We start from the raw sequence: 17654 nt of genomic DNA, 5'->3' as shown, positions 1-17654 counted from the left end.
AGGAGAGAGCTACCTGCTCTCTTAGTGGATAAAGGCCCAGGCCCGAGTCTGAATGCTAGTTCTGCCTGTAACTCGGCACTGCTACCTGAGCATGGCATCTTCCTTCTCTCCGCCTCAACTTCTTCCCTTGTAAAATAGAGAGGATAACGAGATGTACCTCCTACAGACACTGTGGCGACTAAAAGCTTGTAATGTGACCCATGTGGAGCAGGACTCAGTACCTGGCACATAATAAGCAGTTATTAAATGGTAGTTCCTGTTATTACTAGTGACAGTGTGGAGGCTAGAACCCTGGATCCACATGCTTTCTGTGAAATCAAGAGTGGACAAGGTAACTTGCCTTCTTTCCTTTGGGAAAACTGTCTCATTTCGTCCTCTCTTCTTGCACCCCTGTGTTCCCCCAGATTCCGGGTCATTGTGGAAATATTGAAACCAGAGAAGCCTGACCTGAGTGTCACCTTAAAGGGCCTTGATTACATTGATGTGCTGTCCTCCTCCAAGAAAGATTACAAGCTGAACTTCTTCTCCTACAAGGAGGGACTATACACAGCAAAGGTATCCACACACTAAAGGCATTGCCCTGGGACCCTGGAGGTTTGGCCCTGACGTTGATGATCCTGGTGTTGGGAGGGAAGATATACCCTCCCTTATCCTGCGAGACTGACCATTTAGAGGGACCAGACCCTTTAAGATAAAACTAGATAGTCAGCTAACATGTAGGTCCATACCAAGCCCTCAAGGTGGCAGAATCATGAAAATCCTGAAGCAGTAGGTAACACTGGGCATCAGACACCAGACCACAATAATAAGAGTGAAAAGATCCCTTTTCTGAGGGTTTAGAGAGCGCCCAGCATCAGGCTGAGCCCTTGACACAGCTAGTGACGTCAGAGCCAGGATTCATCTCAGAGCCAGTGACTCCAGGACTCCACAGGGTCCTTCACGCATGAACTGTTTCTCCTGACTCATTCATCAGTTCAGCAAGCATCTCTTGAGCACATGTACCATATGCTATACTACATGCTGATAACTTAGCAGTGACCAAAAATAGGCACAGTCTCTGTTCTTCTGGAACACGCAGTCCAGGGGAGGAGATGAGCATGCATCATGTGATTGCACTCTGAATGGGTCACTTCAAAAGGGCGTAAGTGCGTTGAGGAAAAGGAGTACATGGTTCAGTGGTTCAGTGAGAGGTCAGGGCTGAAGAGAACTTACAGGAATTATCCACCTACAGATAGTGCTTGACACCAAGATGGAGAATGGAATCACCTAGGGAAAGATTTTATAGCAAAAAAAAAATAGCACATGAGCACAAAGAAATGGCAAGAATGAAAGGAAATGATGACAAGTACTGGCAAGGGTGTGGAGAAAATGGATTTTCATGTGTCGCTCGCTGGTGGGAGTGAAATAGTGAAGCTACTTTGGAAGACAGTCTGGCAGCTCCTCAAATGGATAAACAGAGTTACCATAGAATTCAGCAATTTCTTCCCAAAATAAGTGAAAACATATGTCCACACAAAAGCCTATATGTAAACGTTCATAGCAGCATTATTCATAAGAGCTAAAAAATGGAAACAACCTAAATTTCCATCAACTGGTGAACAGAGAAATACAATGGAATATTATTTGGCAACAAAAAGTGACAGGAACTGAGTACTGATACAGGCAACACTGAAGTGAACCCTGCAAACATTACACTATGTGAACAAAGCCAGTCACAAGTGGCTACATATTGTATGATTTTTTTATATGAAATTTCCAGAATAGGGAAGTCTATAGGAACAAAAAGTAGCCTAGCGGTGCCTAGGACTGGAGGGGATGGGTTAGGGGGACATGGGAATGATTGTTACTGGATAAAGGGGTTCTTTTGAGGGTGACGAAGGTGAGTGGTGATGGTTGGTGTGAATATACTGAAAAAGCACTAGACCGTGCTGCTCTCGCCTCTTCTAAAGCAACCCAGGTTCCTCCATGCTTGCTCACCTGGAAGGAGCCAGAGCAGAACACCTGAAGAGAAGGGCTGGGTGGCGGGGTTCACATAGGCGAGGGCCCATATCAGCCTGGGCCCCATGCTTCACATGCCCAGGCATTGCTGATGGCGAGAAGGATCCTGTTGATGGTGGAAGACCCCGAACTAACTCCTCTGCCCCACCCCACTTCCTCCCACTCTCTCTGTGAATCCAGGTGATCTTCCGAAACGAGGTGACCAACGAGTTCTTATACTACACATTGAGTTTCAGGGTCATCCCTTCAGGCGTCATCAAAACCATCGAGATGGTGAGCCCCGTCCGGCAGAGCACCTCGGCCTCCATCAAGCTGGAAAACCCCCTGCCCTACATGGTGACCTTCTCCACGGAATGCAGGATGCCCGACATCAGCCTGCCCTCCCAGTTTGTGGTGCCGGCCAACTCTGAGGTATGGCCCTGCCTGGGGGGGCTCCCCACTGGATATCTGTGATGGAAACTCTGCCCGGGGGGCCTCTGGACCCACTTCTGCATCCTTGAGTTGGGGCAGCCTGGCAGTGGTCAGGAAGGCAGAGGACGACCGATCCATCATGGTCCTGTTCTCTCCTTTGCCCTGCTGCCCATGTCCTGATATAAACCAGGGCCACATAGAGCTTTGGCTCAGGCATGTTAAAGGAATTAATTTATTAGCCACTGGGGCTTCCCTGGTAGCTCAGACAGTAAAAATCTGCCCTCATTTCAGGAGACCCAGGTTATATCCCTGGGTCAGGAAGATACCCTGGAGAAGGAAATGACAACCCACTCCAGTACTCTTGCCTGGAGAATTCCATGGACAGAGGAGCCTGGTGGGCTACAGTCCATGGGGTCGCAGAGAGTCAGACACGACCGAGCAAGTAATACTAGCTGTCTCTGTTACATGTTTGTTTGTCCTGCTCAATTTAAATTATTTTTCTTACTTTTCCTAATTATATAAGTCACATGGAATATATGTAGTGAAAGGGACAGCAAGGGATATGTAATAGTGTTGCTGGATCAGTTGATAATAGTTTTATTAGATGTTTTGTATATATGCTCAGTAAGGAAACTGGCATCCAGTTTTCCTTTCTTCTATTAGCCTTGTTGGAGTTTGCTGTCAGACTATGCTCATTGAGGTAGGTTTCCTCCTATTCTTTTCTATGGGAGAATTTGTGGAGTATTAGATGGGTAAAAAGAAAGCTTTGTGATCCTGGAATTTTGTTAAGGGAAATTTTTTTTTTTACTATTGATTAAATATCTTTAATGGTTATAGGGCTATATGGGTTTTCTTTATCTTTTTGAGTCTGTTGTGGTAAGTTATATTTGTTTACACATTTGTCCATTTTCATCTAAATTTTTTAACTGTGGTAAAATCATGTAATTTTTAACACTGCATTTTTTTTCTGTTAAACATCTACAACAACTTTAATGACATCCTCTTTATTTTTCAGTAAGACCCAGTTTTTTTTAAGAAACAATATCTGTTCATGACAAAAAGACTATTTTATCTCTATAACAGTACATGAAACAGAAAATAAAAGTCCTGGGACTTCCTGGCGGTCCAGTGGTTAAGACTCTGTGCTTCCACTGCAGGGACCACAGGTACAATCCCTGGTCAGGGAACTAAGATGCTACATGCCACTTGGCATGGTCAAAAAAAAAAAAAGAATAGAAAAGTCCCCAAAATCTCATTTCCCTCACCCTAAGACAATTACTGGTAACAGTTCAATATAGCCTTGATGTGTCTTTTCTATACATATGTAGACATATTCCTCTCCACAACAATGAACTCACATATATTTCTGGAATCTTCTTTTTTCCACTTAAAATATTATTACCACCTTTTATTTCAATGATTAGAGCTTTGGCGCTTCCTTTTTAATGGCTGCATAATATTCCACAGAAGTAAGTATAATTTAATTATCCAGTCTTTTACTGCTAACACATTGGAATTATTGCCCTTATTTTGCTTTTATAAGCAATACTCTTTGGTTCTTGTTTTGTTTTGCTTTGGATGACAATAGAGGAAGCAGAATGCCTCCCCCAAATGATGGTAGAACCCCAGAAGCTGGCTGGAGATTATCCACGAGCAGAGAAGGAGCTGCCTGACCTTTAGCCCTCCTGCTCCCTCAGCCCACCCACTCCTGTCTCTGTAATTACACTTCTCAAGAGAGGATCCAGTACCTATTTTTATATTCAGAGAGATTCCAGATACAGAAATACCCCGATTAGGGAAAAATTTCAGGGAGGAAAAGTGGGCTGGTTTGGACAGAGGTTCCCCAGGCTCAGATCAGTGTGAATATCTACCGCCAACCTGCTCTGAGGTCCCCAGAGGGGCAGAGGAGAGGCGGACATTCAGCATCACAGGAGCCTCTGTCTTCTCTTGCAGGGAACGTTCACATTTGAATTCCAGCCCCTGAAAGCTGGAGAAGCCTTCGGGAAACTGACACTGCACAACAGCGACCTGGGTTACTACCCATATGAGCTCAATTTGAAAGCCTTGCCAGCACTGCCTGAAAAGCCTGTCCACTTCCAGACTGTTCTTGGCAGCGGCCAGAGCATCTTTGCCAAGTTCACCAATTACACTCGGCAGAAGACAGAATACTACTGCAGGGTAAGCAGCCCTGGCCCCACCCTCTGCCCTTCACTTTCCAGAAGTTTGGGCTCAGAAATAATGGGAGGAGGACACTGGGGTGCAGAAATAGGAAACTCATACTCAGGGCCTTCATCTAGTTGAAAACTCCCAGCTAGAAACAAGAGTATCAGAAAGAATATCAGGTCTGGGTTCTTCCTCACGAGTTTAACAAGCTGGAGTGTGGCGGGGGGCAGCATTGCTCAGCGGTGGATACAGAGACAGTTGTTTCTGGGGGAGGTTCTGTTTCAGTAGTTAATCCTATATTCACACTGATGTAATAGGGAGCATATATGGAACACTTGCTGTGGGCCAGGCTCAGTTTTACATGCATATTTTTAAAATCCTGACAGCTATCCTGTGAGAGTATTGGTAAGTTATTGGTAAGCTCTACTGAGAGCTCAGTGGTCATGAGTATACGCTATGAAATCCAGCAGACCTGGATTTGAATCCTCACTTCACTGTTTATTCTTTGTATGAATAACTTACCAATACTCTCACAGGATAGCTGTCAGGATTTTTTAAATATGCATGTAAAACTGAGCCTGGCCCATAGCAAGTGTTCCATATATGTCACCTATTACATCAGTGTGAATATAGGATTAACCACTGAAACAGAACCTCCCCCAAACCAACAAAATAAAATTTATTCCTCTCTCAGACAGCAGCGTGGGTTTAGGGTTAGGTACTGTGACATCAGGCACCCAGACCCCTTTGTCCTGATGTGCTTCCTTCTATAGAGAGTCGCTTTGGTCCACGTGTCCCAAGATGGTTTACTGTGGCGTCCTCATTGCAGCCAGCTACCATGGGGAAGGCGGGGAGCTGTGTACCTCACTTCCACTCACACTTACTGAAGAAAACTTCATACAATCACACCCGGCAACAAGGGGCAGTAGGAGTGCCTAGGAGCACACTGGGACTGTAGCCTTACAGTTGGAGGCACGTGCCCACTTAACACTGACATCCCATGGCCATGGTCACGAGGCAGAGGCTCTTTTTGTTTGTTTTTTTTTTTAATTGAGGTACAGTTGTACAATTTTACATAAGTTTCAGGTGTACAAGATAGTGATTCACAATTTTCAAAGAGGCATAGGCTCCTGGTCATCCCATCCATCAGGAGAAGCCTAATTATGCTGCAGTAACAAACAGTTCCAGTATCTCAGTGGCTCTAAAACAATAGTCTCCTTTAGCGCCTCTCTGTGTAGTCACAGTCCACGAGGGATGCAGGCTAAAGGGCACCCACCATCTCAGATGTTCCAGCCATAGGGGCAAAGGGGTGCCGAGACCCCAGAGGGACCTGCACTGCACCTAAACACTCCGCTGTGGAAGGGACGCCTTGCACTTCTGTTCTCCGCTTATTGTCCAGATCTAGCGCACCCCACCCCCAATCCACGAGGAGCCGGAAAGTCCGGCCCTCCTTGCCTGTGGAAGGAAAGAAGTGCAGGTACAGGCGAGCAGCCCCAAGGACCGCTGCCCACATCACCCTGCCTCAGTTCCTCTTGGCCTTGGTTTCTTCTTAGTAAACTAGGGATAAACTAGTAATACCTACTCCTCAAGAGAGTCACAAGGACTCGACTCTTGTACCGCCTGCCTGCCTCACACGAGCCTAGGTTGCTCATGTCGGAGGGTAGGGCACTGGGGAGGGCCCGGAGCTGCAGGTTCGCTCCTCAGGGTCCAGGGTGAGCCGAGCACGTGTGTTCCCCTTTCAGACCGACTGTCCGGACTTCCACACTGAAAAGATCATCTACGCGGCGCCTGGGGCGCAGGGTGGCACGGAGGTCAGCGTGGAGGTGTACTTCGAGCCCAGCCACCTGGGCGAGAGCAAGGGCAGCCTGAGCCTGTCGTCGCTGGCGGGCGGCGAGTACACCATCCCCCTCTTCGGGGTGGCTCTGCCCCCCAAGCCGCAAGGCCCCTTCCTGATCCGAGCCGGTTACAGCATCGCCATCCCCTTCAAGAACGTCTTCTACCGCCCGGTCACCTTCTCCTATATCGTGGAGAACACCGCGTTCTCCATCCGCGCCATGGACTCTGTGAAGCCCAAGAAGGTCAACAACATCACGGTCTACTTCGAAGGGAACCCATCGGGCAGCAAAACACCCGTCACCAGCAAGCTGATTGTAGCCTGCCCGCCCGACGAAGGCAGCGACACTGGAATCAAGTGGGTTTACTACCTGAAGGGGATCACCCCGTAGTGAGAACCAGGGCTGGCAGCATCATCAAAAAGCCATCTCATCAGCCCTTACGACCTCTGTTGTTCTAAGCCCCACAAAGAATAGAGAAAATAATGAGAACTCTCAAGGTACTATCTCCAATTCAGTTATAAGGGCACTTATTTCCATATTATATAAATTCCAAATATTTATATGAAATACAGATACCCCATGTTTAACACAGTAACTATATAAAACAGAGCTATATTTTACTTTGCAAGAGCAAGTCTCTAAATTTGGTTTCTTAATATACCTACAAAGCCCAGGCACTGTGTAATAATCCCCACGTTTAAGGGTGACCTTCCCTCACATGACACTTAGCAGCACATGACTCTGGGGCCCTGCAGTTTCTTTTTAAAACCCACGATGGCTTCAAGAGCCCTTAGCCATGACTCTGTTTTGACACTGTATTTTATTCTGCTTTCATATGAAAGCCAAACAAGTCACTACTTTCAAAGCAAAGAGAAGATCCATCAAGGCAATTATTGCAGGGGCAGAAGTTGGGGCGCTCCCCCATCTCTGGGTCCCTGATCTGTTTCCCATAGAAAGTTCTCACAGATGGCCAGATCCTGGAGAGATGTAATGGAGACCCCAGTTCCCCCAACCCCACTCAGCTTGCCGAGCAGTGAGTCTCTGCCTAATTCTGATCCAGACCCCACCTCCCCAAATACTGATTTAGTCAGTCCAGGGAGGGACCTGGCATCTTTTTGGCTTGTATAGCAGAGTTGAGAAGCAGTGCTACAGATCAGAACCCACCTGGCCAGTCATGCTGCAGCCAGTCAGGAGTGTGCTTCCAGGGGGACCGTGCCTCAGGTGGATGCGTTTTAGCTGCAGCTGTCTTGTGTGCTCACAAAGGGTGACAGTCTGGTTGGGGCCCTTCTTCAGAAGGAAGGCACCGTGGAGGCCCCAGCTCTGGGGAGAGTGCCTCCCTGGACTCTCCTCGGGGTCCTGCAGTGGTTTTAATAGAGCCATTCACCCGCTGGCACCACCTGTTGACATAAAGGTGGTTGAAGACTGGCCCTCAGGCATAGGAGTGGAGGGCCAACAGGCTTCTGCACAAACGCGCACACACACCTATGCCTGAAGGTCCCCAGCCTCCACCTCCTCCCTTCTCCTCATCCACTCCACCTTCAAGAAAAGGAGGCATCAAAGAACCTCCATGGCCTTTTGGGAATGGATGGTCCCAAGAGGTGGTGCTCAGAAATGATCCCTGGACCGACAGCCTGAGGATCACCTGGGAATTTATTTAAAAATGCAAGTTCTCAGGGCCGGCCCCAGACCTACTGAGTCAGAAGCTCCAGGGGTGTGGCCCAGAAACCTGTGTTTTTAACCAGACCTTATGGTTACTGGAGGTGTTTTCTAATGGACAGAGATTCTCCCACCTCTTTGTACCTCCTTCCGACCCTCAGCCCGTTACACCTGACACAGCTATACCAGATGAAGCCTCTCCTAAAGAGGCTGAAGACATACGCTTGAGATCTCATTTTTGTGACCACTGAAGACCATGCTATAGGAACAAAGTTGAAGAACAAGACGACAGATATTCCCAGTGATTAATGAGCAGCACGCCGAAGGGGCACAGAGTAAGCAGCACGTCCTCTAACCAGCCAGTACAGAGTCCGAAGAAGCCAATGGTTCTCAAACTCAGTATCGATCAGAATGACCCTAAGGACTTGCTGACCCCAGACTGCTGGGCCCCACCCTCAGAGGGCCTGATTTAGTAGGTTTGGGTGGCCCAGGGAATTTGCATTTCTGCCCGGTTCTGAGGGACGCCATCGCTGCCCACGTGGCCAGCACAGCTCTGAAGTCTGGCATCAGTGGCACCTAGGAATGCAGACTCTCAGGCCCGCCTGGACCTACTGAGTCAGAATCTGCATGTTAATGCCCTCCTGGGTGGGGGTGGGGCTGAGTGCACAGTGCAGGGGAGAGCACGGCTGTAAAGGCCCCAGGGGAACTGGAGCCTTTGCCGAGCCCACAGCCCCTAGCTCTTCATTAGAGCCCTGGAGAGAGTCTCACCAACTCTGCTTACGGCCTAGTGAGTGAAATGGGCACCTCCCCCCCAAAATCCCCCCTCCCACCCATTCCCCAGAGGCAGATCTGGAGGGAGGGGAGCCATTGGCCCATCACCAGCTTCTTCTAAAAGGGTAAACCTTTTCAACACTTTTAAACCCCGTACGATAGACAGTTCTTAAGACTGCAGGAAAGAGGGAGGAAGCTGTGCAGAAGCTAGCTAAAACATCCATGGTCCGAGCGCAGTGAGACCCAAGATTCCTCTAACTGTGAGGGTCAAGACTCAGCTATGTTCCCCTGAGGCTGTGGGGCTCCCAGCCACCCCCCTAGACACTGGCTGCTACAGAAACCGGTCACTTCCCAGTATCACCACCAGCGAAACAGTGCCTTTCGGTGGCCAGGGACAACTCCACGGCTTCAGCCCCGTCCTGCTCCAGCCAGCCACTAAGTCTGGGGCCCAAGCCTCATAGGCCTGGAGACACACCTCCCTGGGACCAAGCACCCAGCCCAGACCCTGCCCCAGCATGAACCCACTTCCAGGATGACTTGACATGGGGTACATCGCTTTCCTGTACGTGGTTCTTATATTTCCTTGGCCTCGAAAAAGGCAACGATGAAAATCATTTCATATTGATAAGTTTGGAATGGCAGAATAGCTCAACTGAGGGCTGGAGGGGAGGCGTGGTGAAAACAAGCATCCTATCAAAAGCTCATAGAAGTTACATTTGAAAGAACACTTTCTCAGCAAAGCAGACCAAGAGATGTCTCACTGAGGGGGATGCTGAGAAAATATCAGGGCCCAGGTGGCACAATTCCAGAGACCATGGTGCTTGGAAAATGATTGTGAATGCTGCGCCCTGACGCCATTCGTTCTACACGGAGGCCCTGGTGAGTATGGCATCCTGGTGAGTCTAGACACTTCTCTGGGCTAGATGGGCCTCGGGTCAGAGGTGATTATATTGTGACATCACGAGGGCCTGCCAGATACTAAGAAATGCCAAATGTGGGATCTCCCAAGCCTCTTAGACCCTCAACATACTGCCCTGACACTCCAGCAAAATCACACTGCTGTTGGCAAAACTGCTTTGTGCAGTTCAAGATTGAGGGTCACTGTCTTAAAGTCTCACAAGCCCCTTCTTGCTATATAATGCCCATAAGTTATGTGTCACTAACCAGTTGTCATCACACATGTGCAGATGAGCTGCAACTGTGAAATGATGGCTAGTGTGTAAGCAGACATACTCATTATCCACTAGTCTGGAGGAGTCTGAGCACAGCAGGCCTGGCCAGGGCCGGTCCCCACGGACAGAGAAGTGAGCACATAGAGAAGGCAACGGAGGCCCTTGGGCTTTGTTCTCAGTATCCCTGCCAAATTATGGGTGAAGAACTTAACTAGCTGACACTTTCCAAGATATCAGAAAAACAACAATAACCATTATTTCCAGGAACTTCTGAACTAAAGGTAGGACAAAACATTGATTTGGGCCTTGAGCAAAAAAACTGGTTTCTTAGCAACCTAGGCCAGAATGTGATTTCAGAAGAAAAGAGTTTCTCCTGGTAAAAAAAAATAAACATCTCCTTATTGTTTCAATTATTTAAAAACTCTATCACATTATGACCCATGAGAAATTCAGTTCACCTTTAAGAAAAAGCCAAACCAAACAGCAAAAGAAACATGAACAATTATATTAGATATGGGTCTAGTGGAAATGAATACACACTAGAGAAATAGATCCAAAGTGTTCCCATTGATTTTTTTTTCATGGTTTTACATCAACTATCATCAAAATTCTAAAGATATAAACCTTATAAAAGACATTTAGAAATGCCCTTATCAGTGCTACTTGGTGTCAAGGTACCAGGAGGAAGCTGTTAAGCCATGCATTGTCTTCTGGAGATAAATCTGTATATGGAACAGTTTTCACATTGTTGCTGCACCCACCTTTATTTGTAAGATTATACTGGCAGGGGTTTTAAAAGCTGTGCAGACCCCCACCAGTAAAGGAAAGCACAATTCATGTTTTATAAAAATATATCAGTATTCAAGCCCATGATTTTAAGGCATAAGCAAGGTTGAAACGGTTCTATGAAGACCTACAAGACTTTTAGAACCAATACCCAAAAAAGATGTCCTTTTCATTATAGAGGACTGGAATGCAAAAGTAGGAAGTCAAGGAATGCCTGGAGTAACAGGCCAATTTGGCTTGGAGTACAGAATGAAGCAGGGCAAAGGCTAATAGAGTTTTGCCAAGAGAATGCACTGGTCATAGCAAACACCCTCTTCCAACAACACAGGAAAAGATGCTACACACGGACATCACCAGATGGCCAACACTGAAATCAGATTGATTATATTCTTTGCAGCCAAAGATAGAGAAGCTCTATACAGTCAGCAAAAACAAGACCAGGAGCTGACTGTGGCTCAGATCATGGACTCCTTATTGCCAAATTCAGACTTAAGTTGAAGAAAGTAGGGAAAACCACTAGACCGCTAAGGTATGACCTAAATCAAATCTCTTGCAGTTATACAGTGGAAGTGAGAAATAGATTTAAGGGGCTAGATCTGATAGAGTGCCTGATGAACTATGGACAGAGGTTCATGACATTGTACAGGAGGCAGTGATTAAGACCATCCCCAAGAAAAAGAAAGGCAAAAAAGCAAAATGGTTGTCTGAGGAGGCCTTTCAAAAATCTGGGAAAAGAAGAGAAGTGAAAAGCAAAGGAGAAAAGGAAAGATATACCCATTTGAATGCAGAGTTCCAAAGAATAGCATGGAGATATAAAGCCTTCCTCACTGATCAATGCAAAGAAATAGAGGAAAACAATACAATGGGAAAGACTAGAGATCTCTTCAAGAAAATTAGAGATAACAAGGGAACATTTCTTGCAAAGATAGGCTCAATAAAGGACAGAAATGGTATGGACTTAACAGAAGCAGAAGATATTAAGAAGAGGTGGCAAGAATTACACAGAAGAACTGTACAAAAAAGATCTTCACGACCCAGATAATCACCATGGTGTGATCCCTCATCTAGAGCCAGACATCCTGGAATGTGAAGTCAAGTGGGCCTTAGGAAGCATCACCACAAACAAAGCTAGTGGAGGTGATGGAATTCCAGTTGAGCGATTTCAAATCCTGAAAGATGATGATGCTCTGAAAGTGCTGCGCTCAATATATCAGCAAATTTGGAAAACTCAGCAGTGGCCACAGGACTGAAAAAGGTCAGTTTTCATTCCAATCCCAAAGAAAGGCTCAAACTACCACACAATTGCACTCATCTCACATGCTAGTAAAGTAATGCTCAAAATTCTCCAAGCCAGGCTTCAGCAATACTTGAACTGTGAACTTTCAGATGTTCAAGCTGGTTTTAGAAAAGGCAGGGGAACCAGAGATCAAATTGCCAACATCCAATGGATCATCGAAAAAGCAAGAGAGTTCCAGAAAAATATCTATTTCTGCTTTATTGACTATGCCAAAGCCTTTGACTGTGTGGATCACAATAAACTGTGGAAAATTCTTCAAGAGATGGGACTACCGGACCACCTGACCTGCCTCTTGAGAAATCTGTATGCAGGTCAGGAAGCAACAGTTAGAAGTGGACATGGAACAATGGGCTGGTTCCAAATAGGAAAAGGAGTATGTCAAGGCTTTATATTGTCACCCTGCTTATTTAACTTATATGCAGAGTACATCATGAGAAACGCTGGGCTGGATGAAGCACAAGCTGGAATCAAGATTGCCGGGAGAAATATCAATAACCTCAGATACACGGACGACACCACCCTTATAGCAGAAAGAGAAGAAGAACTCAAGAGCCTCTTGATGAAAGTGAAAGAGGAGAGTGGAAAAGTTGGCTTAAAGCTCAACATTCAGAAAACTAAGATCATGGCATCCAGTCCCATCACTTCATGGCAAATAGATGGGGAAAACAGTGGAAACAGTGGCAGACTTTATTTTGGGGGACTCCAAAATCACTGCAGATAGTGACTGCAGTCATGAAATTAAAAGACACTTACTCCTTGGAAGGAAAGTTAGGATCAACCTAGACAGCATATAAAAAAGCAGAGACATTACTTTGTCAACAAAGGTCCATCTAGTCAAGGCTAGAGTTTTTCCAGTGGTCATGTATGGATGTGAGAGTTGGACTATAAACAAAGCTGAGCACCGAAGAATTGATGCTTTTGAACTGTGGTGTTGGAGAAGACTCTTGAGAGTCCCTTGGACTGCAAGGAGATCCAACCAGTCCATCCTAAAGGAGATCAGTCCTAAGTGTTCATTGGAAGGACTGATGTTGAAGCTGAAACTCCAATACTTTGTCCACCTGATGTGAAGAGCTGACTCATTTGAAAAGACCCTGATGCTGGGAAAGATTGAAGGCAGGAGGAGAAGGGGATGACAGAGAATGAGATGGTTGGATGGCATCACTGACTCGATGGACATGGGTTTCGGTAAACTCCAGGAGTTGGTGATGGACAGGGAGGCCTGGCTTGCTGCGGTTCATGGGGTCGCAAAGAATTGGACATGACTGAGCAACTGAATTGTAATGAACTGAATTCAGGGAGCCCGATTCCCCCAACTTCATTTTTCTTTGTCAAGATTGCTTTGGTTATTCAGTGTCTTTTGTGTTTCCAAATAAATTGTAAAAATGTTTGATTCTAATTCTGTGAAAATGCCATTGGTAATTTGATAGGGGTTGCATTGAATCTGTAGGTTGCTTTGGGTAGTATAGTCATTTTCACAATATTGATTCTTCCAATCTGAGAACTTGGTATATCTCTCTCTCTCTTTGTGTGATTTATTTCTCTCATCAGTACCATATAGTTTTCTGAGTACAGGTCTTTTTTCCTCCTCAGGTAGGTTTAGTCCTAGGTATTTTTTTCTTGTTGTTGCAATGGTAAATGGGATTGTTTCCTTTATTTCTCTTTCTGTTCTTTCTTTGCTAGTGTATAGGGATGCAAGAGGTTTCTATGCCTTAATTTTGTATCCTGCAACTTTGCCAGATTCATTGATTAGCACCAGTAGTTTTCTGGTAGCATCTTTAGGATTTTCTATGTACAGTATCATGTTATCTGCAAACACTGACAGTTTAACTTCTTTTTCAATTTGGAATTCTTTTGTTTCTCTTTCATCTTTGATTGCCATGGCTAGCACATCCAAAACTATGTTGAATAATAGTGGTGAGAATGGCCATCCTTGTTTTGTTACTGATCTTAGAGGAAGTGCTTTCAGCTTTTCACCCATGAGAACGATGCTTGCTGTGGATTTGTCACATAAGGCCTTTATCATGGTGAGGTAGTTTCCCTTTGTGTCCACTTTCTGGAGAGTTTTTGTTACAAATGATTGTTGAATTTTCTCAAAGGTTTTTCTGCATCTATTGAGTTGATCACCTGGTTTTTATTCTTCAGTTTGCATCCCTGGGGTATATCTCACTTGATCGTGGTGTGTGAGCCTTTAAATGTGTTGTTGGATTCTGTTTGCTAGTATTTTGTTGAGGATTTGTGTCTATGTTCATCAGTGATGTTGGCCTGTAATTTTCTTTTTGTGTGATATCTTCATCTGGTGCCCAGCAGGTGCTCTGCAAGAACCGCTCCAGACCCTCCCCCCACCACCCCGCTGTACCTGTGAGGAGACGCAAACTCCACATCCTCCTACTCCACCATCTTGGCCAAAGTTTAATATATAAACTAGACACAGTAAGAGAATGTCCACCTGGCCAGCATCACTGCTCTTGCATTTTAGAATGGTTATTAAGCAAAATAAGAGCCTTCCCTGGTGGCTCAGATGGTAAAGAATCTGCCTGCAATGCGGGAGACCTGGGTTCAATCCCTGGGTCAGGAAGAGCCCCTGGAGAAAGAAATGGCAACCCTCTCCAGTCTACTTGCCTGGAGAATTCCATGAACAGAAGAGCATGGTGGGCTGTAGTCCATGGGGTCACGAAGAGCTGGACACGACTAAGCGACTAACACAAGGGTTCCTTGAGCATAATAAGCACTGCAATACTGGACAGCTGATCTGATAACCCAGCCTGTCCAGGATGACAGCTATTAGGGGGGCAGGTATCATGGACAGCCTGAGTGTACTGGAGGAAGGGGTGATCCATGTCCTGGTGGGACAGCATGAGGGTTCATCTCGACGCTCAGAGTGGCATATAGCTTAAAAGTTACAAACTGTTTATTTCTGAAGTTTACCATTTAATATTATGAACCTGTAGTTCACCACTGGTAACTGAAACCTCAGTTAATGGGGGGACCACTGTATGTATCACCATGATCTGACAGTCTGCTTTTCTCAGAATCTACAAGATAAGGTGTTTAACTTCAAGCCTTTTTTTAAGATTCTTCTGCTGTTATTTTCAGTTCAGTTCAGTCGCTCAGTCATGTCTGACTCTTTGCGACCCCATGAACCGCAGCACACCAGACCTCCCTGTCCATCACCAACTCCCAGAGTTTACCGAAACCCATGTCCATCGAGTAGGTGATGCCATCCAACCATCTCATCCTCTGTTGTCCCCTTCTCCTCCTACCCTCAATCTTTCCCAGCATCAGGGTCTTTCCAAATGAGTCAGCCCTTCACATCAGGTGGCCAAAGTATTGGAGTTTCAGCTTCAGCATCAGTCCTTCCAATGAATATTCAGGGCTGATTTCCTTTAGGATGGACTTGTTTGATCTCCTTGCAGTCCAAGGGACTCTCAAGAGTCTTCTCCAATGCCACAGTTCAAAAGCATCAATTCTTCAGCACTCAGCTTTGTTTATAGTCCAACTCTCACATCCAAACATGACTACTGGAAAAACCATAGCCTTGACTAGATGGACCTTTGTTGACAAAGTAATGTCTCTGCTTTTCAATATGCTATCTAGGTTGGTCATAACTTTTCTTCCAAGGAGTAAGTGTCTTTTAATTTCATGGCTGCAATCACCATCTGCAGTGATTTTGGAGCACAGAAAAATAAAGTCAGCCACTGTTTCCACTGTTTCCCCATCTATTTGCCATGAAGTGATGGGACCAGATGCCATGATCCCCCACGTCCAAGGGAAGAGAAACCCAAGAAAGACGGTAGGCACTGAGAGAGGGCATCAGAGGGCAGACAGACTGAAACCACAATCACAGAAAACTAGCCAATCTGATCACACGGACCACAGCCTTGTCCAACTCAGTGAAACTAAGCCATGCTGTGTGGGGCCACCCAAGATGGACAGGTCATGGTGGAGAGGTCTGACAGAATGCGGTCCACTTGAGAAGGGAGTGGCAAACCACTTCAGTATTCTTACCTTGAGAACCCCATGAACAGTATGAAAAGGCTGTTGTTTTACATTTGTAATTTTTTTCCAGCCAAACCTTTGTGATAAAGTCAGGTGGGTAGGTAGTTTCAGAAAAGTAGAAAGAAGCAGACTGAAACTGAAAGAATGCCAGTCTATGTATCAGGAAATACAAAGGGAAATTCTGTCCTGCCCAGTACAGTAGTCACCGGCCATGCGTGGCTGTTTGCAGTTACATTATTAAAGACAAAAAATGTAAATCAAGTTCTTCAGTCACACCACTCGTATCTCACATGTAGCTGTCTGCTGCCATAATGGACAGTGTAGAGTGTAGAACATATCCATCACTGCAGAATGCTCTAAGCTAGTCTGTGGTGTGACATTCTTTGACTTGGGCAAATTCCTTAACTCAGGGTTTCTTAACCTCAGCACTATTGACGTTTTGGGACAGGTAATTTTTGGTTGTGGTGGGCCATCTTGTGCTGCTTTTAGCAGCATCTCTGTTCTCTGTCCACTAAGCATCAGTAGCTTTCCATTGGTTGTATAAACAGAACTGTCTCCAAACATTGCTATTTGTCTCCAGGGGATGCATCGTCACCCCAGTTGAGAACCACTGCCTTAACTGCTTTGGGGTTTAGTTTCATCCTCAACTAAAGGGGATTTTGCTATAAGAAGAAGACCCTCCCATTCAGCTCTAACATTCAGCATGTCCAGAACACCAAGCTGCTTCTCTCAAGTGCCACTTTCTTGAGTACCGTCTCTCTCCACTGCTGCTTGTCATTACCCTGCCTCTCGCCAATGCCAGCATTGATGAGTATTGCTCAAATGAGTAGGAGACCCAGGGCTGACATATAGACTTGTCTCCATGTCCGTGGTTTTATGGACTGAAGCTACAGTGGCACCTGGTTTTGTCCATCACTAGCTCTGCTTCTCAAAAACACCTGGTTTTATCATAGCTTGAGTTGAGTCCCTGAATAGAGGTGTTCATCTCAATGTTACTGTTGCCTCCTACACATACTGTGTCGGATCTTCTGGAAGGATGTTGTCTTCATTGGGACGTGTTTTGTATTTGACATTGCCCTTGGCTCGTGGAGTCAGGGAAACCTCTTAGGGCCTTAACTGGACTATGAACTCAAGAGCAGAGACCCTGTTTTATTAACCCTCAGCACTTGGCACCGTGCCTGGCAGCATTGGACAGTTGGCATCTAGATAAATAAATGACCATATATTTTTGGTGTGGAAATAAGATGGGAGTCTAAGGACTTTGCTGCTCCAAAGCATAGTCGGCAGACCAGCAGCATCTGGATCCCCTGGAGGCTCACTGGGGAGAGATTCCCCAGCCTCACTCCAAGCCTGTGGATCGGCATCTGCATTTTAACACCATCCCTGGTGATCTGGGTGCACAGTAGAGTTGGAAAGCACTGGTCTAGAAGACTCTACACTTAGTTTGTAGCCTTCTTCGAGGACAGAGGGACTTAACTTGAGCTTTACCGGAGAGGTTTCTAGCATCTCTGCTTATAAGGATCCTGTTGGATCAGGGCCACATCACTATGAGTGGCTTAACTATTTTCC

General features: G+C 45.9%; 1 protein-coding gene and 1 long non-coding RNA gene across 3 annotated transcripts in view; one reads left to right on the top strand and one right to left on the bottom strand.

Annotated features, from left to right (window-relative positions):
* HYDIN (HYDIN axonemal central pair apparatus protein) overlaps positions 1 to 7037 on the top strand; it is a 346758-nt gene extending 339721 nt beyond the window's left edge. Inside the window, exons 84-87 of one of the 2 annotated variants that reach the window (XM_070451030.1) lie at positions 405 to 555; positions 2179 to 2409; positions 4363 to 4587; positions 6315 to 7037. In XM_070451030.1, the coding sequence (XP_070307131.1) occupies positions 405 to 555; positions 2179 to 2409; positions 4363 to 4587; positions 6315 to 6797 (1090 nt within the window). In that variant the 3' untranslated portion in view covers positions 6798 to 7037. Of the gene's footprint in view, positions 1 to 404; positions 556 to 2178; positions 2410 to 4362; positions 4588 to 6314 lie in introns of those variants that run through there. The other variant, XM_070451031.1, reaches the window with a different exon arrangement.
* Positions 5600 to 17654, bottom strand: part of LOC110139315 (uncharacterized) — a 47474-nt gene continuing 35419 nt past the window's right edge. The window contains exons 5-6 of the long non-coding RNA XR_011482158.1: positions 7572 to 7804; positions 5600 to 6633 (exon numbers count right to left, since the gene is read on the bottom strand). This is a non-coding gene — a long non-coding RNA (uncharacterized lncRNA). The remainder of the gene's footprint in view (positions 6634 to 7571; positions 7805 to 17654) is intronic.

This window comes from Odocoileus virginianus, chromosome 20 (genome assembly GCF_023699985.2).
Source record: "Odocoileus virginianus isolate 20LAN1187 ecotype Illinois chromosome 20, Ovbor_1.2, whole genome shotgun sequence".
NCBI lineage: Eukaryota > Metazoa > Chordata > Mammalia > Artiodactyla > Cervidae > Odocoileus > Odocoileus virginianus.
The sequence above is the reverse complement of the archived record's forward strand: the minus strand, read 5'-3'. Positions and strand labels throughout refer to the sequence as shown.